The 22,760-nt window shown below is 52.5% G+C and overlaps 1 protein-coding gene across 2 annotated transcripts in view; it reads right to left on the bottom strand.

The window, feature by feature from the left end:
* The window catches only part of SMG6 (SMG6 nonsense mediated mRNA decay factor), a 137,969-nt gene that overhangs the window by 33,965 nt on the left and 81,244 nt on the right, over positions 1-22,760 (bottom strand). For both annotated transcript variants that reach the window (XM_014953147.1, XM_014953148.1), the window contains exon 13: positions 16,548-16,749. In XM_014953147.1, the coding sequence (XP_014808633.1) occupies positions 16,548-16,749 (202 nt within the window). The remainder of the gene's footprint in view (positions 1-16,547; positions 16,750-22,760) is intronic.

Genomic DNA, 22,760 nt, shown 5'->3' with positions numbered 1-22,760 from the left:
CTCCAGGGATGGGGCATCCACAGCTTCTCTGGGCAACCTCTTCCAGTGTCTCACCACCCTCAGAGTAAATAATTTCTTCCTAATATCTAATATAAATCTCCCCTCTTTCAGTTTAAAACCATTCCCTCTCGTCCTATTGCTACAACAGCTTGGGGAATTCCATTTTTAGTAGAGAATCTCTGCAAAAAGATGGGAAAAGCATAAAATAGTATGCAAAAATGTAGATGATCCTTTAACAAACCATTGAATAACCCAGCTCCAGGCCAGTGTTGTGTCCATAGTGCCTTGCTTGGCTGAGAGAGGACCCCAAAATCCAGGCACCTCTCATGGAGCTCCCCGGCCACACTCCTCTCTCTGCAAGAAGAAACCTACATCTGCTCACGACGGACTGCAGAAGCACCAAAGTAAAGAGGAAGAGAAGTGAGGTTGAGAGAAACACTAGGAATCTCTGCAGACACTGAATATTTCTCTAAGCTTAGCCCAGAAAAAAAAGGACTCTGTGAAGAAAACACATAAACCATCTCTGTCCGGGCTGGGGAGAGGGCTGCAGGGGAAGGTTCAATGGAAAGGAAGATGCCAAGAGAAGACCCCGAGGAGATGCCGAAGGGAAAGCACGGCAGGGCTCACCTGCGAGGGCAGGGGAAGTAGGTGATGAGAAATGAGCAGAACTTGCTGGCAAAGACAGGGCTCGGGACCAGGCTCCCTCGGGGTTCGTGCGCAGGGAAGCGTGTGCCAGCACGCCCAGAGGAGTCCCAGCAAAGGCCAGGCAGGCGTGCTCCAGCTGCCCATGGACCATCGCTCCTGCTCCGCGCTCCTCAGCCCTCCAGCCAAGGGGGAAAATGTAATCAGAGCAATTTCTATTAGCAAGAATATAAAGACTTGGAACCTCTGGGCTGTCTCTTGACAACTAATTAATTACCAGGTAGCATCCCCTTGAAGCTGCCAACACAGCACGCACAAGTTGCAGCATGATTTAGGGGGAGAGATGAACTTTACAATAAACTCTAGAATTTTACTTCATCTCCCGCCACCATCTGAGATCCTGGGGGAACAGGAAGGGGTGGCAAGAGGCAAACTCTGAAGCCATCTGGGATCATCATTAACTCATTCGCTTGTGGCCTCTGAAACAAAATGCCGACTGCGCTGTGAGCAGCAGCTTCCAGCCAGATGAGAGGAGCTCCTCGTACTCTCTGTTTCTTAAACGCTCTCCTGCCAGCTCTGGAACAGCGTGCCCGTCCCCTTGCAGCCCCCTCGCCTGTCCCCCAAGGCCCCTGGCTTTGGCCATCAGGGCAGCCAGTCTCTGAAACTATTAAGAGCAGGAACTGTATTTCAAATGGTTTTAAGCGATAAATTCTTCCCTAACAGCAACAAAAAGGAGTAAGTGAAGAAGCATATCAAGGAAAAAGAAAAGAAGGACAAGAGGACACTGACAGAGGGACTGCTGCTGAGAAAACACAGAAAAAGCCCACAGTGACAGAAGGTGCCATGTCTTAACCCCAGGGGCCGAGAGGTCTGGGTTTGAGCTTATTGACCTGGCTGGTGTGGCTGCTCAGTGCCATGTCTGGCTGGTCCCCAACCTCGGACCACATCCTTCTGACCTCCAACCACATCCCTCTTCTCACCATCCTCAACAGAGCATCCCTTCCCAGTTGATTAGTTGCTCACTCTTAGGGGACTGGCACATCAGGGCAGTCGTGGAGCTGCACACCCATGTCCCCACACAACAACCACACCATGCTGGAGGAAAGGAGTCTCCCTGCTCCCAGGCTGCCATAAACCTCTCCTCTCCGAGCCTGGGACTAAGGGACCAAAACCTCAGCCCAGGATCATTCCCAGAAGGACACAAAAGGCAAAGGCTATCTGGGCTGCAGAGGTCACTGAGGACAGCAGCGGACACCGCTAACCACTGCCATGTGCCAAGCTTTGTCCGGACATCTCATAAAAAAAAAAAAGGAAAAAAAAAGAAAAAAAGATAACAACAAGCTACAGTTGAAGATCAGGATGCGTGACCTGTTGGAGAGCGCTGGGCTTGGGCAGCCAGGCCAGAAGATGATTAAATGCAAGCCCTGTGGCAGCACCATGAAAGTCTGAACTGGAGACAACGCATGAAATACGGGGACATCTGGGGACAGTCATCCCAACTGTGTAGGGTTTCTCAGGCTCTAGAGACACAGGGAGATGGGAGATGCTGTTCAGCTTGACACACGTGAACCAAACTACACACTACACCAGGGAACATCTCAGGGAGCTGGTTGTGTCTGCGCTCAGGGTGGTATGAGATTAACCACTGGCAGCATCCTGAACAGCACGTGGTGACAGTGCCATGTGTGAGGACTACCTTGAGGAGATATTTTACACATGACAACTCTCCCACCTCACCACTTGAGACAAGCCTGGCAGCCAGTTTGTCTGGGTGGGCAGCTTTTGGGACCAGAAGCCTCTGCCTCCCTGTTCCGGTCCACAGCTCTACTGGTGGTCGTGGGTTTCCTCCTTAGACACCAGGACAGCCACAGGTCATCTTGCTCAGGTGCAAACGTTCTAGGCTAAGCCAAAACATTTCTTTTCTTTTTTAGACTTACTTGATGTAAGTCCAAAAACTGAGATGACATCAAAGAGCCCATTGAGTAGATCCCCTCCAGAAACACGCAGGGACTTTACCTCGTTAGCACAAACACAGTTCCCCTGCAGACTTCCTGGGAACAGCTGAAGCAGCATCGCACTTCAAAAACCAGCCTGCACATCACAGGGCTGGGGAGGAGCTCACTTCTGGCCCAGGATTGTTGACAACCATTTCAAAGCCCACGTAGGATCACACACAAAAATCGTCACAGCCCTGAGGGGGGGGAACAAAATTATCTTTGCCCCAGGAGATGGGCTGTAAAGGCAATGGAAGGGCAGGAGCTGTCACATGAAGAAGTCAAGGAGGGCACACGGTCTGATTTAAAGGAGAGAGAGAAGATGATTTAGATGATGGAGCAATTTACCCCTCCTGGAACTGGTCAGTGTTTGTTTCCCAGGAGCTACAAAGAGGGATGTCCCTTCAGGACTTCAACCTCTGCTGAAAGAGTCCATCTTCTTCCGAGGGATGGCAACTGTCAGCAGTTCTGTCCCTGCTCCAGTCCCCAGCTCGGGTCTGCTGCTGACCCTCTGAGGTCACTTCCAGAGGGACAGAGGAGACCTGCAGGAGCCCAGGCTCCACCATGGCACAGAGCGACAATCAGGAGATACGCTGCTTCCTGGAAGAACTGGAACTGATGTGCAAATAATGAGAGAAAAATGTGGGGCGAGGGAGGGTTAAGGAGAGATTAGTCTGGGGCACACTCTGGGAGATACACAATGTTAAGTATGAGGGCAAAGGAAATGAAAACTGGAAACTCAAACATAGTCAAGAATCCAATCCCAGCCTGGGCAGGAAGTTTACACTCTGCTTCTAAATATACATGTTTTTAAATCAACAAGCTTTCTTGTTCCTCAGCTCTACTGTACAACCACACAGGAGAGCAAACCGGATAAAGGCACTGCCAAGCTCTGCCTGACCCAAGTGACAAGGTACAGGCGATGGAAACCCCTGCCATGCCTCAGAGAACAGAAATGAAGGCAGGATCCCAAAGAAGAAGCTCTGGGAGAGCAGGATTCCTGGCCCCAAGCACCCTGCTCAGCGTGTCGGTGCCCAGTCCCTCGCAGATGTACTCTCCTGTGCTCTCCAAGTGCCATCCATGCCTGCAGACCATGAGGAGGAGAGGAATTGATAACCTGTGAGCATGAGTCAGATGTGGTGCCTCTCTCCTTCCTGCTCTCTGGCCACTGCACTCGTGCTCAGCAGTCGGATAGTCACATATTTTTTTAATTTGATATAATTATCTCCTAGAAATTACTGTACACAGCCTCTTGGGATCTAAAGCAATTAAGTGAAGATAAATTTCTTTCATGGAGCAAGCTGTCAAAGGATGAAGCAATTTCATTCCCCATTTGAAGTGGAAGCTTTGGGTCATGCATGGTTTATTTGAAACAATGCCATCACCTAAAGCTGCTGATCTTATCTGTCTCTCTCTGTCTCTCCATTTCAAACTGCTGAAGATGTGCAGCGTGGCACTGCCTGAAGTGATGACATCTGGCACCAGGCCAGCTACAGAAACAAGCTGCTCCTCCCCGAGTCTGAGTGCAAGAGGCCAAGCATTCCTATTAAAAAGGGGGAAACCGAGGTGAAATCTGGGAAGAGCTGAAATGTGGGAATCCTGCCCAAGGGAACAGGAGACCCAGGAGCTTACAGGAGGAGCGAGGTGCCTACAGGAAAGAGGGGCACTGCCCAAGACAGGATGGGAGCACGGAGCGCATCTCTGATGGGTCACAGTCTACCAGGCTTCCTCTTCCTCACGAGGATGCCCCCAAGCCATCTAAACGGGGCTTCGAGGATTTCATCACGAGGAGGAGCAGCCCATGTGCTGCACTCTGTGTGAGGAGAGACACTGCAGGACAGAAACTATATCCCGTGAGCACACACACGCTAAGTCTCTCAGAAGTTCCAGCAAATTCTCACCTCATCTGATCTCAGCCAGATCATCCACACAACTCCCTTCCAGCTCTCCAGCCGACAAGGATTTATCTTTATAACCCCAGCATTTCCCATGGGATTAAGCCTGTTGTACATTTAGTAGGCACTACGTACTTCCAAAACATGAGGTGTCCATGCTGACACCTGGAGGGTCTCTCCTTTCCCATGTCAGGGCAGTCATTAGCGACCTGCTCTCATGTCACAGGGAAGCTGGGGAAGATCACAGAATCACAGAATCTTCTAGGTTGGAAGGGACCTCAAAGATCATCTTGTCCAACCGTCAACCTAACTGACAAAAATAGACACCCACACAACAAACAAGAGGCATCACCATCACTAAACCATAGCTCCCAGCACTACATCAACCCGTCTGTTGAACACCTCCAGGGTGCTCGTGTCTAAAAGAAGGTTGAAGCTGCAGTTGTGAGAAGAGGCAATTCAGCTCCATGGACTGGACTGATCAGAGCACTTCACCCATCAGGTTTCTGCAAAGCTCAATGTTGATCAAATCTTTGTTCACTACGACAGATGCCGAACTAAAAAAAGACAGCAGTACTAGAGGGAGCTACAAAATAAACTGTCAATGGGTATAAGTTTAAGAAGCATCTGGATGACTTAAGAGCGCAAGCACGGTCTTCAAAAGTGACTTCAGCACCAGGAATGTGGTATGTCACTGGGAGCTGGTAGGTTCCAAAACCTCACATCAGCAGACACGTCCCTGACACGCTCGAGAAGCCCTGCTCCATGGCCACTCTCCACAGGAAACACCACGCGTGGACCAGACATCAGGTGAACCCAGACAGAGCTAGAAGGACATGGCAAACACCACCTTTTTCTGTCTAAAGATATAAATCTCTTTCCTTCAATAATAACGGATGCTGTAATAAACATTACATCATTTATGCTTTAAGGTAAATATGGAACCAAAACGTACATCTGTTGTTCACAGACCAAGCAGAGCAGGCAGGCAGTAAGTTCTCAGACCTCAGAAAACACCTTTGTCTTCATATGAAGAATTTGTTTTTATGCATGCATCTACCTATGCCAAGTATAGGGAAGTCTGGCAAAAGCTTGTGGATTTTTTTTTTTTAAATAAAGAAAATAACTAGAAATACATATTATTGTTGTCTGCCTTCGTAATAAACTTATAGACAAATATTTGCTACGTGGTGGAGAAAATGCTTCATATAAAAGGCTGGCATGCAAACTGTTATGGTAAATTTTGTTAATTTAAATAAATGATGGGATTTACCATATATTTAAGCAAGCATATGCAAATATGTTATGGGGAAAAATTTTATTAAATGTCTGGATTAAATATCCAGCCTTTTTAGTGTCCCACCACAGACACAGTCAGACCAGCAGCAGTAATGCTGCTCGTGCAAAGGCCTACGTTTAGGAAGAATTTTAACGCTTCCCAGTGAACCTTCACTTAATCCCTCCTCGTTCTCCTAAGGGAGGCAGGTGGCCTGGGGCTGAGGCACTGGCCTGAAATCCTGGGTATCAGGGGTTTGTTCTCATCCTGAAGCTAAGGCTTCCTGTGGGACCTGGGTCAGTCCCTCAGCCTCGCGTACCTCTGTTGCCAATCTCTAACAAGGAAATTGCTTTTCCTTCTGCCATAACGTGTTGTGGAGATACGTTCATTAATGCCTGGGAAGTGCTTTGACTTCAATGATGGCGAGAAAAGAAAACAATAAATAAGACCGTGGTGGTATCTTCTCTTTCTGATTTGGGAGGTGACAGCATGAGGGCACCGAGGGCTATGCTCCAGCCTGTGGAGGAGTTGGGTTCTCCATCCTCGCCCAGACTCAGTCCAGCGCTGGCAGATGGATTCGGCATCCACAAAAATAACACAAGGTCCGGCTGGGAGCAGAAACGTGGGGAGCAGACTCCAAGCTCAATGACAGAGGTCACCTTCCGTCTCCCGTAGAGACAGAGTAGATCCCCATCTGTTATTTGGGCTGACCACTCCCTGCATTCCACCCAGTCCACTTCTCTGGCAAGCTTCCCAGGATGTGGATCTTTCTTATTCAGGATAACAATGAGGAATTATTAATTGGGTCTTTTTTCGGGTTTCCTGAGGTCCTTCCAATAGCCCTGTTGGTGGATACCACAGCCGCCGTCGTCTTCAGCTGGGATGTTTTAAGCATTTCACTTGGTCAAAGACAAAACAGAAGTAGTGCTGCTGTGAAGCAGGGTCACCCCCGAAGCTACGGCAGGGTCAGAGATGAAGAGTGAGACCCAGGACTGAGTTTAGCACCGTAGAGCAGAGTCTGAGCGGCGGTGGTGGATCCAGCAGGAAAACCAAGGGGCAAAGAGGCAACCCGAAGTCCCAAGGCCCTCCTGCATGATCAGAAGCGCCACATTAAGTCTTGAGCACCACAAAGATTGCCCGAGGTGAGGCCACACTTCATGCCCAGGGACCTGCTCAGCCAGCCAGAGCAGCCTTTCCATTTCCTCAAGGTTTCTCTGGGTAGCAATAAGAGATGGCTCATTGGGAGGGGATCCAGCGTTAATGGTGTTTTAATGAGGCCTTTCAATATACTTACAGACTAATCAGCAAATTCCACAAGGTCTGGACTCTAATATGTCATTCTGAGTACACTAGTCACGGTGAATACCTCTTTTATAGCCAGAGCCAGGCACTATCTGGACCTGATGTCCTGCCAGTGGCAGGTTTTGTGCCATTAAGGAGTCGGTGTGGCCATTACCTGCTCAAACACCCCAAGGGAAACGATGGGTGCGTGCAGCGTACGCCGAGGAGGTGCTGCACAGGAGACCTCATGGTCTGACTCTCCTTCCCTAGGTCACTCCACTGATGGCGACTCCGGGAACACGTGGTCAGACAGTTTTCTTGAATAGGACATTTCCCGTTTCCCAAGAGTCTGTGCCGAAACCTCTGGAGGCAGCTTTTAGGACAAAAGGACTGAACACAAATAAATTTTCTGTCTTATTACATAAACGTGGCCTGACGACGACAGAAACGAAGATGCTCGACCACGAGCGTCACCTGATCCACATGAAAAGATCCGACGCCGCCTGAAACCAGGCAGGGGACAGGGCTGATTTATCCTGTCACTCTCTGCCTCGAGCCGACGATCACGTCGTGCTTCCAGAAAACACTTTAAAAGAGCCTTCTGCTGACACCAGAGCCAAACTGTGCAGGGCTGGCTGAGGAACCGCACACGTGCTGCTACATGTGCACGGATCACACCCAGGCTGCCTGATTCACCCGGAGCCGAGGCGGTGGCCAAAGCGCCCGGTCCAAGACCTGGAGGAGCAGCAGAGGTGGATCCGAGGCTGGGGGAAGGAAGGGGAGGAAGGGATGGAAATGTCACCAGCCGCTTGAGCAAATTCCCCACGGCTTCCCCACGCACCGGGGTGTTGCTCGCTCCCTCCAGGTGCCAGGAAAGAGGTGTCTCAGGGGTCGGGAAGGTTGTTTCCACCAACTCCTGGGTTCTTCCCTTCCCGCTTCCCCCCTGCAAGAGATGGGGGCTGCCTGGAAGGCAGCACCTCGTACTTCCCTGCGAGCCGTGTCCAGACCACAAAGCCACTCTCACCCTCGCTAAGAGGCGCGTTAAGAGAACATGTGTAACTGGATCTTAACACGTTGGCAGGTGGTTCCTCACCTCGCGGTGAGATTGCCGTTCTCACACACCAGCTCTCAGCTTCAGGATGGAGGCAAAGCAGCAGGAGCCCAGCTCTGCAGAAGGGTGCTGGCTGGAGAGACCGTTAAACCCGCTCCTCCTGGCCGTCCTGCCTGCTTGTTAATGCTTGGCCGTGGCAAAGAAACTGCAGAGCTTTGAACTCCTGCTGCCTTCGACACCGTTTCTGCAGCTCGATGCCCCAGCTGTGCATCACCAGGCAGGCAGCTGTCCTCTGCCTCAGAGCTCTGCAGGGCTGGGAGGAGAGGACGTGAAAAGCTCGTATGCCCCAGAGACTGCAGTGCACAGGATACGGACTGGATTAAAATCTGGTCAACAGAGGTCTTAAAATGTCAGCGTAAACAGGAGGGCAGTCCTGGCGGGGCTGCGGGGAAGCTCGCTTGGGCTGATGCCGTTTAACAATAGGTTCAGTGACCTGGACAAAGAAAACCTTTACTGATAAAGCCTGCAGATTAGACCCCGTCTCCTACCCTCCTGATCTTTGAAGAGAGCAATTCCACCAACAGACAAAAAAACTCAAAACTGCTCAGTCGCCCACTCGCCAGTGAACACCACGCTGTTTAACGCAGCCAAATGCAAAGTTGTGCCTCTAGGAGCAAAGGAGGCTGGAAGGGTGGGTATGGAGGAGAAGAGCAGGGCACAGCAGTCACCTCCTCCTCACAAGCTGGTGGAACTCACAGAGCAACACACCGAGCCTGGTCAGCTCAGAAGAGCCATGAGAATGGCTCAGGGGATCCACACCAAGAGACCATCACGTCTCTCGCTCCATCTATCTGGCTTAACGAAAGAGGATGGGGATGAGGGCACTTGGGACACATTTATATATGGGGGTCAGAGCAGTAAGGGAGGGCTTCCCAACCTACAGCGAAATTCAATTAGTGCAAATTGAAACAAAGTAAGTTTCGACCAGAAATATTTTTTAACAGCAGCTGAAATTGGCTCCTGCAACAATTTGCTAAAGATCCCGATGGGTTTCCAGCCTTTCAAAACCAAGGCTGAGTGCTTTCTACAAGACCTGCTCTCGTTCCCTTGGAAATTCCTGTGGTTCCCCGAGGGAGAAGAGACCAGAGGAGAGTGGTTTCCTGAGGGAGAAGAGACCAGAGGAGATGGGCCACAGCTCCCCCCAGACTTGCCAGCATCCGGGGCTCTCCCAGGGCTGGGTTCCCCACTTCCAGGACTGACGCACACCACCCTGGGCTCCTCTTTGAAGAGGGGGTTTCTGACCTGGACTTTCTTCCCAGAAGCTCCTCGCTGTTCAAAGCACCGTGCTGACAGACAGGCAGGTGTGCCTGGGACAGTGGCCACCTCCCCAAACCCGGCGGCAGGGAGAAGGGGGGGGGGGGGGGAGACAGAGGCCCCCCAAAGAGAGCCCTAGGCAAGGCACGGGGGAGTACTCCAAGCCCAGCTGTGACATTTCCTTTCACCTATACCTGTACAGCTGTTTCCTACAGGGCTGCAGCCTCGAGTGAGATGTGTGAGGCTTCTGTAGGTGCTTGGGAACAAGATGGAACAGAAACGCTTCACACCTGGCCCCCAAATTACAGCACGCTGGAAGGGGGCCAACATAAACTGGCAGAGTACCAGTTGCAATGGACATCAATTAAGAAGCCTGTCATCCTCAGGACTGCAGGGTTTTCTTTTTGCGATCTGCATCGCTCCTTAAGCCTTCAGCAGCACCAGCGCTGGAGTTTTCCAGATGGGATCATTTCCCTCAGATTCCACTCGCTAGATTTATTACAGCATTTTCTTTTTCTTTTTTTTTTTTCTTTTCTTTTTTTTTTTTTTTCAAACCCACCCCCCCCTTTTAAGAGCCTGAACTATTATTCCACATTGTGGATTTCTCCAGGGCTGTATTCAGTGTCCTCGTGCAGCGCTAGTGCTTGTTTGCCATGAGTTCCCTTTACCTTTGGCTGGAGAAATGCAGTTTTAATACTACACTCAAAACTCTCTTAGTTTAAAGAGTGGTTAAAAATCGACATCAAACGACACATGAACAGAAGACCTCCCTGGAAGATGCCCTGTGCAGCCCTAGTTGATGCAGCAGCAGTCACAAAGACACCCTTTTCTGTGAGGGTATGTTTAAAACAACACAACAGACACCAGTGTACCCTCCTCTGCCACCCAGACCCAGGGACTGGGACTCAGCTTGACACTTCCCACTGCGCTGGTGACACCCAACAAGGGCAGAGAGAGGCTCCCATGGTGTCCACACAGTCCCTGGCACTTGCAGCTCAAGGAAACACCAAGGATGGATGAGGAGTTGAAAGCAGGTGATATTCGACGCGCTACCTTCATGGTGGCACAAAATCCAGCCTCTCCTCCACCACCCAATGACATCATCTTCCAGCATGGCCCATAATTTAGCCTAATTGCCTTTTACTATCCAAAGGCACCACATGAAAGGGAAGGTCGAGGCTGGGATGGAGTTCAGATGCTGGTCAGAAAATGTAAACATTTCTAACTCCGTCGCCTCGGGGCTGCCAGCTCCTGCCAAGTCCCCGCTCCCAGCAGGGCTGCCTGCGGCAGGGATCTTTCACGGCTTGTTTGGAAACCCAGGCAGGCAGGAATGGAAGGAGTTTTTCAAGGATGATGACTCCTTGGACTCTCCTACTTGGGGCTCCGATCTCTGCTCACAGTTTCCCTTTTCCTCTCTGGACCAAACTCCAAGCTGGAAGCTCTTGCTCTCATGGGCTGAGTGCATTTGCCTGCCAGCTGGAGGGAGATGCTCAAAGGCTATGGAATGGGAATATGGAAAGGATGCTGAGAAAACAGTTACATTTGCTCACTGGGGTTTTCTCTCTGCTTACAAAGAGTTTGTGCTCTCACAGTCCTGGTCTTGCTACCAAAGCCTTGCAAGAAGTCCTCCCAGAATCACTGTTGTGTGGCCACTCCAGCATGGACTTCATCCTTGACATCCCAGGAGTCAGTAGGTGTCGGGAAGGACCACGCCTGGTCTTTAGAGCGTTACAGAGCCCGGTCACTCTCACAGCTATTCCTCCTGGGCTTTATAAACCTGGGGCTGCCTTTCCAAGAAGCATCAGACATGTCTACACATTGCCAAGAGATATCTGCAAGCCTTCAGAAGACTGAAATACCATAAATAAGTGAAGTGAATAACAAGACAGGGCTAATTTTAGCCCGAGCCTAATATGAAAAGCTCCTAAATAGCTAAATCCAAGGCTACCAGCTCTGCAAATCTACAGCATGTTGGGACAACTAGAGAGAAGGTCAAATTTGGACTGTCCTCCTGGGCTGGACAGTACAGAGGAAGGAAATTTCTCTTTTTTAAGGAGAACAAAGCTTGGATTTTAGGCTACCTGCACTGCCAGGTGAGTGGTGCAAACAGCAGGAAGCAAGTACTTGTGAAACAAGAATGGCACCAAGTGTGGGAAGCCAACTGGCCACCCTGGAGCTGGAGGAGCCACGCAGTACCCAGTTTGTAGGTCTGGAGCAGTACAATATTGCTGGTTATTTTTCAGAGCCTCACATTTTAGGGCTTCAATTTGCCTGGTGAGGTGAGGCAGGGTTGAGACTAGCTGAGTGGTGAGTATCTGAGACAGTCCACTCCACACACGAGCGTGCACATGAGGGGAAAAAAAAAAAAAGTGCCTTTCTGTTTCAGAGGAGGGAACCACAGTGACTAGCCCTATAAGCATATGTATTAATCATGCACCGTCTGGTTTTAATCCACACACTGCTGATCCTGCGTCTCACTGTATTGTTATCAGGGGAAGGAGTATTTCTCCTCAATCTTATTCACCAGCCAAAAGTCTGAAAATGCAAAAAACACATTTGTGAAGTGCCTTCCCAAGGACCCTGGGCCCCGGACCTGGTGAGCTGGGGCTGCTGCCTTTTTATTGGCGTTTAAAAACCTTTTATTAACGTGTGTCAGGGCTGGGGGAGGAGAGAGAGGCTCAGGTTTCAGGACCCCCCATGCAGAGAGGTTTATTGTGGGAAGGGACATTAACACTTTCTCCTCCACATCTCCCTGGCTGGGACATGTGGCAGAGCCCACCACGCGGGCACAGGCTTGGGTGATGCCCACCTCAAGCCCATGCAGAGCTCGCAGGGATACGGGCAACCAGCGATGCCCTGTGCCTGCAGAGAGAAGGACCTCCCTGCTCTGCTCTATGCTGAGCCATCTGCAGCCTCTGCCAGCCTCGCCACCAGCTCCACGGGGCCACCACAGAGCAGGATGCTCCTGAGACAATCGGTCAGGAAACCAGGACATGTCCCAGGTTCCCAGGGCTGCACCGGAACAGACCCAGGCACAGCCCAGCTGTACCATCACTAGGACTTGCTTTAACCTCAACACAACCCAAGTGTTTCCTGCTACAAGTCCCCCACAGCAGCACCACGCGCCGTCTGATGAACCCCCATTTGTTACCTTCCTTCTTTCCACACCTTAACTCGGCCACGCTGCTGTTCCCTGCTCTCGCCTCGGGTACAACCCCGGGTGAGCGAGGTCCTGGCAGCATCTCCTTGGGCTGCAAAGGCTGCAGACACAGTCTGACAGCTCAGGCACCAGGCTGCATAGTTTGCTGTTGACTGGTACGTTCGATGGTGTTCCATCACACAAGCTGCAATGGATATCTGCCCAACATACGCCCAGGAAAACATCACCAAGTTATGCTCACCCCGGAGCCAGCTTTTGTTGGTTACAGCTTCAATGACAGTGCAAGAGACGATGGGAAGCTCTAAGTGTCACACTGGCTCCAGCAGGAATCCGAACGCACAGCTTCATGGCAACGAACGGAGTCAGAACATTTTCACTCAAAATAAGAGCCAGGCCAAACGCTCAAAAACTTGCTGAGAAACTCTGGCTGAATACTGCACTCCATCTGCTAAATGGGACGTGGAGAACAAAAAGAAGTGGGAAGCGCAGTGTTTGTCCTATAGAGCTTACAAAACAACCATCCTCTTGGTGGAGCCAATAACCCAACACCATTTTAAGCCCAATACTCCCCAGTCCTGCCTTTCAACAGTCTCCTTTCCTCCTAAATTTTACAAACTCGTTAAAAAACGATAGTGCAAAAGCATGAGGTAAGGATTTGGAGCATCAGCATGCAAGGTGAGATATTTATCCTCGCAGTAAAAAGCCAAGTCTCTCTCTTCCTAGCCATGCAAGTGATGGGAAGGGTACCACAGAGAGCTTTCCAGAGCCACTGTGCCTTTCCAGAACCCTCCCTCAAGACATTCACAGGGTGCCATATAAAGAGCAGTACATTTTCTTTGTTCTCTCCAGCAAAGAGCTGTCAGGAACTTGGGCTGAAAACTGGGCCAAGACTGAGAACGGGAGAGAAACTGGGTGCAGAAAAATAACTCCTGCTGAAGAGCAACGAGAAATCAGTATTAGAAAGAGCTCCTGCTGCACAGAAAAAACCATTTCTCACCTGCTCGCAGCTCAGTCCATTGGATTATTCCTGCAATGTGGCTGGATGTGGCACGTGCCAGGCAGAGCTGCTTGGCTGCAGTGGGTGCTGCCATCGCCTGAGCGAGGTTCAGGGACACAGATCCCCTCGTGCCACCACGCTCAGCATGGACACAGCCCCCTTCCCCTGCAAACAGCCCAGAGATGCATCTGCCGAGGAGACGGATTCATCTGGGCTCTGCACGCTAAAAGGAGGGCAGGGAACAGATGGTGGACAGGGGACCGCACACAAGGATCCCCCAGTGAAGTTGGATTGGGGGGGTTTTTTGCAGGAAAGTGCCTTTTTGTAACTTGCTCGTTTGTGAAAGGCACACGGGTTCGTGCCTCTCGGTCATACCTCCCCGGCTTGGTCTGCACTGCCTTCTACAACACCCCGCTTCTGCAAAGTCAAATAATTCACTTCATTACTACTGCAGAAGGAGAAGATTTGTGGAGCAAGGTAGTCATTTGACTGTAATGATGCAGCTGCCACTCCAGTCCCTTTCTACAGCTTTACCGAATTACAGAAAATGGGGTAGGAGCATCCAAAAGAGGTCACTTTGCCTCCTTTTCCAAGGCGGTTCACCTCCATCCGAGTTGTACCCGAGAGAGCCACTCAGCCTGCTTTTAAAAATCTCCAAGGCTGAAGAGATTCTGCAGAATCACCAAGGAGGCTGCTTTCAAGTGTTTAACGACGCAAAGGTATGAAGCCTTTCCTAAAGTCTAGCCTTAATCTATTTGCTGCAATTTATGCCCATTCCTTCCTGTGCTTTGCAGCATGGAGCGGGAGGACAGCTTGTTCTCCTCCTCCCTGCAACAGCTTACTGCATTTTCCCCGAATTTCCTCTAGACTAAAAAGCCCCAGCTCTTCCAGTCCTTTCTTGGAAGTCAGGCTTTTGAGATCTCTGCTCTGTCTCACTGGTCACCGCTTAACCCTCTTGGGTGAACTCTGCAAAGTGAATATGCACACCTGCCATTTCACCACTAATGAAAACACTGGTCAGTACTGGATGGAGAAGAGACCTTGCAGAACCCCTTGCTTCTGCTCAGCGTGTCCAGGGTAGCGGTGGTACCACCGGTAGGTTCCTCCATCTGCCTCCCTGTGATGTGTTTGGAGACCAGAAGACACAACACAACAGGGGCTCAGACCTGCACAAACACCAGCGAGCACCCCAGCCTGCCAAGTGGGACCACAGTTCCAAAGTCAGCTACTTTCAAACCAAAAAGACTCATAGGGGTGGCAAAAAAACGAAAAAAAAGAAAGAAAGGAGGGGGGCCTGGCTCTTTCTCTGTAGGATCTGCATTGCCTTTTGAGCAGAGCTGAGCTGGTACCACCGTATCTGATAATCCTGGCTGCTTGGGTGGCTGCTGCTGTGCTGTGAAGGGCAGCAATTCCCACCGGTGCTGTCATACAATTTTTTTATAAAGCATCAGAACCAAAGGGAGCCGGGAGAGGGAGAAAACTCAGCTGGGAAGCTCAGGTGTAGCTACAGGTCAAAGACACCTCTCTTCTTTTACACACGTGAGCGCAAGTGCCTGGCAGGGCAGGTAGATGGCACTCCGAATAAACCGGTGTGTGGTGAGAAGAGGCAGAGTTCAGGGAATACCGACCCCCTCCCACAAGTTATGGGGCACCAGGCAGGGCTGCTCATTCACCTGCTGGGGGCTCTGGTTCGTGGCTGCTGGGGAAAGGGTCCCTGTGCAGAGAGTGGGGCACGGGGACTGTCCCCAGCACACACCGGGCAAACAGGCTACCTCAGGGCAGCAATGCCAACGACATGCTTGTTATTTTAACCCCTTCAAATAGAGCCTTGAAAATCTGTTTTTCCACAGTGATTTCCTGGACTAAGGGGCTTCCCCAAACTGGGGGAGCCTTTAGTTTTACTGGGACCCTGTTTCTCCTCTGCCGCAGGCAGCGCTGTGAGCACGGGCTGGGCAGAAAGAGAAGTGAAACAGAAATTCACACCTCTTGGTCCCTCTGTGACAAAGGTCCTACATTTCTCACCGTCATTTCAGGAAAATGTCAAGAAGAAGTGGCACCCGGGAAGGCAAGTTGCCACTGTCACACGCAGGCTCTCCACAGAAACCAGCCCCTGCATCTCCACTTCTCCTCTCGTAGCACCAACTGCCCGGGGAGGCAACGCCACGGCGGCTTCCCAGCTGAGCAGCCTTTCTGGGGCTGGGATTCTGCCTCCGAGCAGGAAACTGCTGAGAGCCACTCTTATCCTGCCGTGCCTCCCAGGGCGTGCAAAACAAATGCCATTGTGCCTCTTCCATCCCCCATCAGGTTCAGACACGTTATCCAAGCGCAGCCCCCAGGTCCCTTCTGGCCAGGTGGTGGCAGAGAGCAGACCCAAAACCCCACATCAACAAGGGAACTGATTTCATTATTCTAAAAACAAACAGCCAAAGGAAAGTTCAGGCTAGAATGGGCTCCTAGAGCAAAGAAAGGAAAATAGAGAGCGGGCAGTGGGGAATGCTTCATATTCCTAAAAGCCTTTTGTACGTTAACACATGGTGTCTGCTTCTCTCTAGTCACCTATTTATCACTCTCCTCTTTAGAGAAGGAAAAAAGTCCTGGCTGCCTTCCTAAGGCAGAGTTTTGTGGCCGGGGGGAGGGGGAGGGTGCTTTAAGCATGATGCAAACCATTTGGAGTGCACTGAGAGCACTGCCAACACAAGCTGCACTATTTAAACAAGTGAGGAAATGATCGTATATACAACATGCCAGCGAGCACACACACACCAGAGGAAGTCGAGAGGGGTTTTCATGACACAGAGCTGGATGTCAGCGGCTGAAAGGTCGATATTTTCCCTTAACACCCTTCTCAATGACTTAATCGTGTTCCGTTTGCACAGAAAACTTCCCAAGAATAAAAGTCTGGAGGAATCGAGGGGGGATGTTTGGCCTACTGCTGACCTTGTCCGAGGTCCTCTCCACGTAGCAGGGCTCCTGGGGGGCGACCAGCAGGGGAACGAAGCCCGAGAGCAGCCGATCCTCTTCCAGGCTAAGCAGGGCAAGGTCGTCATCTGGGTCCTTGTACAAGGGCACCTCCGACTGATTCACTGTGGTCAGTATGTTACAGAAGTCAGCCAGCGTCGCCCACACATCTACTGAGACCCTGGGAGAACGAGGAGAGACGTGAGCAATTCGGGGCTGGAATGCATTGGGAGTTGCCTGCAATGCTGCAGCGAATACCAGAGAGGTGAGGCGAGGCGAGGCACGCCACCACCACCGCTGCTAACCTACCCCATCGGGAGGGCTCCCGGCGCAGCTGCGCTGGCACCGGACCCGGAGGGGCTCGTAACCCTCACCCGCCACCCCTGACACCCACCACCCCTGTCCCCATGGATGGGGAAGGCTCCCAGCATCTCGCCCTTCCCAACCGCTCTGCCCACCTCTGCCCGCTGGCACTCGAGCTGGCACATTCCCTCTGCAGTGCCAGCAGGAACCCAGCCCATTCCAAATGGAAGAAATTGCTGCTTATTACTCAATTTCCAAGCCTGCCAGGAGGACAGATCCATCCCCTGCAGTGCTCTCAGGGTAAAAGAGGCACTTGGGGAGGGGGGGGTCCAGCCCAGCCCAGCCCAGGGTACCCTCTCCTTCACCCAGCTGTTATCTGCTGCTGCCATGCTCTAAAACACAGAGATTCTTTTATTTAAACCCCAGCCACGGGAGGGGTTAAGCCGTGTTTTGCTTCTGGCCACGGTTTCAACACTTGGGAGTGACCTGCAAAGCTGCTTTTGCAGTGTCTCACCTTCCCGGAGCCGGGTGTGAACACAAGGCCAGTGGCAGCCCTGGACCGCTTCTCTGAGCATCCCCATCACACAGCCCCATCGCTGAGCACAGCCCTGGGGAGGTCCCAGCACCCCAGAGAGGGCCAGCACGGGGGAAACAGGCAACGAGCAAGGGGGCACTGCAGCCAGCCAGGCTGCCTCGCATCGCATTTCTTCTCCTGTTTCTAAAAAGCGCTCAGCTAGGGGTTTTTTTTAGTGAATAAACTAGGACGAAAGCAGGGAATAGGGAAAACTGGGGCTGATCCGCTTCTGGTGGCAGTAAGGAGGGCTGCTCCTCCACCCCACACCTCTAGGGCACTGAAAAGCCACCATCACCAGGGGTGCAGCAGTGACCAGCGCGGCCCGAGGCAGCCCAGGGTTGGGAGGGAGGCCCCCCTGCTCTTTGAACTGCTCCAGGTGGACAGAGTCTGCGCTGGGTTATTTACGGGAATCAATGTACCAGGAAAGCACACTGAAATGAAACATCTTGTTTTCAAGAGCGTCCTGGGAGCCAGGCAGAATGAGGAGCCATTAATCAAAGCCCGGCACGTAATCAGCACACATGTAACGCAGAGTCGCCCACGTCCCTAAGCCAGCCCCAGCCCGCACACTGGAGGAGAAGAGGTCCTTCAAAGCCCTCTGCGTACAGACACCAGGAGCTGGGTTCATTCACAAAGCTCCATCGCTTGGCTCAGCCAGGTCTGGCTGTCAGAAATGTTTAAATATGGAAAAAAATAAACAGTTGCAACACGTTTTTTCGGAGGGATCTGTCCGAGGCCCTTTGTGATGTAATGGGAAACGCTGCGTTTGTGCTACCAGCTGGAAAATAAACAGAGCTGCGAGGGTTAAAAGGAACTGAACTTTCCACGACCCCTATCTGCAAAAGAAGAAAATAATAAGAGGAATGATCCACTGCCCCACAGCCCTGATAGTTTATCCTCCGGCCCGGGCTGCAGAGACAAGCACCGGATGTGATAGGGCTGCTCTGGGCCACCTCCAAGGCGAGCTCTGCCCATGGGAGATGCACAGGGCTTGGGAGGCTCCAGCCCTCCCCCAGTGCCCTGCTGGCAACTGGGCTGGGCTGCCTGAGCCCGGTCACATAGCACTGGTGGGGCCCCGCCAGCGCGGGCTGCGAGGAGGGCTTGGCTGGGATGCAGGAGGTCCAGAGGCTGCAGGCATCAGCGGGGGAGAGGAACGGGGAGAGAGCCTGTGACCGCCAAGGAACAAGAGCACTGGGGTGTTGGGGATGGTCACCGATGGAGAGGATGCTCCCAAGGGGCTGGGACAGCCAGGTGCAGGGGGCCAGAGTGGAGGAGAAGGGAAAGAAACACATTGCAGACACCTTGCCTGTGTTCCCCGAGAAAGAGAGCTGCAGGCAGGGGATGGAGATGGCCAGGGAGGGTGGGAGGGAGGCAGAGGTAGGATGCTGGGCAGGACTGGGATCCGCAGCAGGGCAAGGGAGGTAGTAGCTCGGTGAAGGAGCAGCTCAGATGTTGCTTCTCCCCAAGGAAATGCAGATCCTTCCACGGGGCTTGGCACCCAAAGTCACAAAAAAGCCACGTGAACAAGCCACAGAGCCAACCCTGTGAACATCCTTACAGCCACTCAAAACTAGAGGTCCCATCTCCAGCCCCCATGCCAGGCAGGGCAGCCCCTCACCACCCCCTGAGCAGCCCCTGTCACTTTATCCCCTTCATCCCCAGCTCCCTGCAGCTTGGCAGTGCTTTGCCACATCTGTCATTTGCACTGGACACATTCAGTTCCCACCCTGGGCTTTCTTCAGCAGAAACCACAGGCTGTGCTGGCTCCCTGGGTAGCAAGACCTCGCTGCAACACCACCCCGAGCAGCTCTGCAGCAGCACCCTCTCACGTGCAGCACCCTGCAGAGCCTTCAAAAAGCTAACAAAGGAGGAGGTGATAGCATTTCTGCTCTGCTTTTCTCCTGCAACACAGAGGCAGCACCGCAGAAAGCGGGTCTGACAATTTTTATGCCTTCCCCTCGGGTGCAGCTCCTCCTTTGCAACGAATCTCCCAGCACTGGCACCACCAAGATCATCTACCAGCTGCCACCCACGGGCAAAAGCAGCGAGGACTCACAGCTCATACTGACACCGTACGATCTCCTACTGGGACCTGCACTCACCCTAGAAGGTCGCACAACACTTGGGAGCCCTGTCAGAGGCACCTTCTCCCCACTGCCCCTTCCCAGGACAACACCGTGGCCACCTCCAGGTGTTTCTGGCTTATGTCACCCAACGGCACCGTGGTGCCGGAGCCTCTCTGCAAAGCCAAGCCTGTTCCAGGTGCCTGGAAGCTCTGTGTTCACACCGTGCCACGGCTCCGGCGTCCCTCTGCGGTGGGAGGCCCCCAATTACTGACACCGAGCCCAGGCACGCAGCTCCCAGGTACCGGGACGGGGCTCCCAAAGCTTTTAACCGAGGAAGCGAGGAGGGGGTGAACGCGAGGTCTTTTCCTCGGAACGGGGGTTCATTCACCTCCCCACAGACACATTTACATTCGCTTATTCCACTAGGACAGGGGGTGAAAAAATAAAAAAAAAATAAAAAAATAAAAAGAGTTAATTTCTTTTTTATTGCCTCAGGATTCCAGGTTTAATGTAGCTGTCAGTGTGAGCGCAGCCCAGCTGCACGCCGGCGGGACGCAGCCCAGCCAGCCGAGGCTGAGAGCCCCGCACAAGCACGCAGCCGAGCCCGGGCAACCCAGGGCTGCTTGGGGATGGCTCCTGGCAAAGATGGGTGCCCACGATGGGGACAGCATCACTGCCAGGTAAAAAGCCTGCAGCGGAGCGTGGGGAGAGCAAAGGGTGAGCCCGATGCTCGCCGAATCCCCCGTCGGCCACAGCGCTCCGGTGTGAGCCACCATCTTCACCGGGGGGACGCGGGCTGCCTGGTGATTAATATCAAGCACAATGACCCCATGTTACGAGCCTGCGGGGGCCTGTGGAGGTGGCCATTTCCTGTGTAATACCAGCTTGTTTAAACACTAACATTCAAACTCCACAGCTGCAGAACAAACCCGGAAAGCGCGGCGCAGAAGAAGCCCTGCATTGTGTTCCCTGGCCGCCAAGAGCCGCGCTGCCGCGCAGATGGCAAACGCCTCGGGCTCGCGCGCTCCCAGGGCCAGGGGACACGTAGCCACCGGCTCCCGGTGCCCACCCCAGCACCCCCAGACCCAGGGGAAGCTGAATTTAAAGCAGCTCCTCTGCAAGGAACAAAAAGGGTCGGCGGCAGGAGCTATTCCCAAAAGGTGTTCAACAGCCCTGGATTCGGATCCAGTTGCCCAGAGCAGAGACAAGGTGGCCATGGCCCCTCTGCCCCGTGGCACCAATGATTTCCCCCACTCTGCCCTGCACGTGGTGGTCCCTTTGGCCAGCCAGGCATCCATAAATCCATTCCTCTCCCCAGAACCTGCCTTAGGAGTTAGAGGGACGCTCTTCTCCCTTGGAGAGGTGCAGTCTCCTCCCAGCCAGCCCCTGCTTTGCCACAGCCCCCTTCTCCACGGAGCCTTTTGGCTCCTGCTTCCCTCGACTTTCACCTTCATTCTCAGCCAGGTTTACACTACAGAGACACCTCTGAATCCTCGCTTTGATGTCTCGATAGGGAAACTCTGGTGGCCAGCATTACTGCCTAAAGCTGTGATCTGCAAAAGGGATTTTCCATTTAGTCTCCGGCAAACTCCAGTAAGGTCTTGGCACCCCCGTCCAAGACTCTGTCCATCCTTCCCAGTGGGAGCTGCCATCTCAGTGACACTTCTCCGCAAGAGCGATGTGATGAGAGCGATCTGGCAGATCTCTCTGGGAAGGTAAGCTCTCGAATGCGCTCAGAGCTTTTGGATTTAATTTAATACTTGGTTTAAATTAACCATTTTTAAATGCTTGCAGACAGTCTCCACAAACTGAGAGGCCCTTCGCTCCAGCGTGGAAGGAGCGCAGATTCGGCAGGGTCAGCCCCGCGGCAGTTTGTCTGTCTAGCCAGTGGCTTCCCCATCAATTCTTGCGCTTCGTTTAGCAACGGATTCATCGCGGCAACCACGCAGAGCAAGGAGAAGCTTTGCTCTCCCGTGCCCAGCCCTCTTCATCCATCTCAGGCATATGTCCCAAAACGAGATGGATTCACTTGAACGACGGCAGCCTCCTTGGAGATCTGCCTTTCGCCCCATCTGCTGCTAATATCTCTGCGTTAGGAGATCCACCCTGCTCCCCTCGCCCCAACACTCCGTGCTTCTACCCCTCACTCTCTGCAAACTACTCCTGGGGACAGCTGGTCTCAAAGACGCTGCTCCAACCCAGTTGCATGGCCCCTGGTCAGAGCTCAACGCCACGTTTGCCATGAAACACACAGCTACAAATTAATTTGAAGACACAGAAGTGACACACACAATCCCCGAGCCATAGGACGCTACGGACACAGGTTTGGCTCTTATCCTGGGAACACCCGAGAAAAGAGCCACGGGAAAACTTGCCAAGCCCCTCTTCTAAATAGGTAGAGAGGAAGGATCTCAGATACACACAGCAGCCCCAAGAGAGGGATTTGGGCAGCCTGTCACCTCCCTACAGCCTTCTGGCTTGAAAACGTGTCCCAGCACATCCCCTAAGCCAGGGCAACCGTGCAGGTGTGGCCAGGAGCCCGATGAGCGCACTAGACCAAGGAGAGTGGTTTGGGGGAAAAAGATGTAGCTCCCCATTTGGGTTGAACTCTGAGCCCCCAGGTAGGGAGAGGAGCCAGGGTTCATCTCCAGGCCCCTGCCAAGAGAAGGACCCTGAAGACACAGCCTCCCATCCCGCTCTGCAGAGCCCACCGTGTTTCGGCAGCGCTCACCCTCACACCTTCCCCTCTGCCTCCATCCGGCAAGGGGGGAAAAGCAGCGAGCCGAGGAATTCGGTGCGGGGTGGTGGTTTCTTTTCTTTTTTTTTTTTTTTCCCCTTTTTTTTTTTTTTTTTATTTTATTGTAAGGACTCAAATCCAGCAGTGTGATAAATGCATCCGAGCTACAATTAGGAAGATATATAGCATCAGAAGGCGAAGGTCTGGGCAGCGTGGTGAAACGCGGGCTCTCCAGAGCCCCGGCTATGTTTCCCATTATGTAACCCTGGTCATGGGCAGACAGCCAGGCTCCAAATGAAAAAGAGACTCTGGCTTGGCACCGTTTCTATTTTCCTATCCTCATTCGGGGTCAGCGCAGTGTCATACAGCTGCAGAGAAAGCTCCGGGGATTAAACCTGGGAAAGACTCCAAGACCAGGACCCGGGTTCAAGTACCAGCTGAAAGCAATAAACCAACTGCCACAGCTGGGCTGAGTTTAGACGTTCTCAAAAGTGGATCCCACCCCCCCTACA

Source organism: Calidris pugnax, unplaced genomic scaffold, assembly GCF_001431845.1.
Source record: "Calidris pugnax isolate Ruff unplaced genomic scaffold, ASM143184v1 scaffold133, whole genome shotgun sequence".
Taxonomy (NCBI): domain Eukaryota; kingdom Metazoa; phylum Chordata; class Aves; order Charadriiformes; family Scolopacidae; genus Calidris; species Calidris pugnax.
This window is presented reverse-complemented; position numbering and strand designations above follow the sequence as displayed.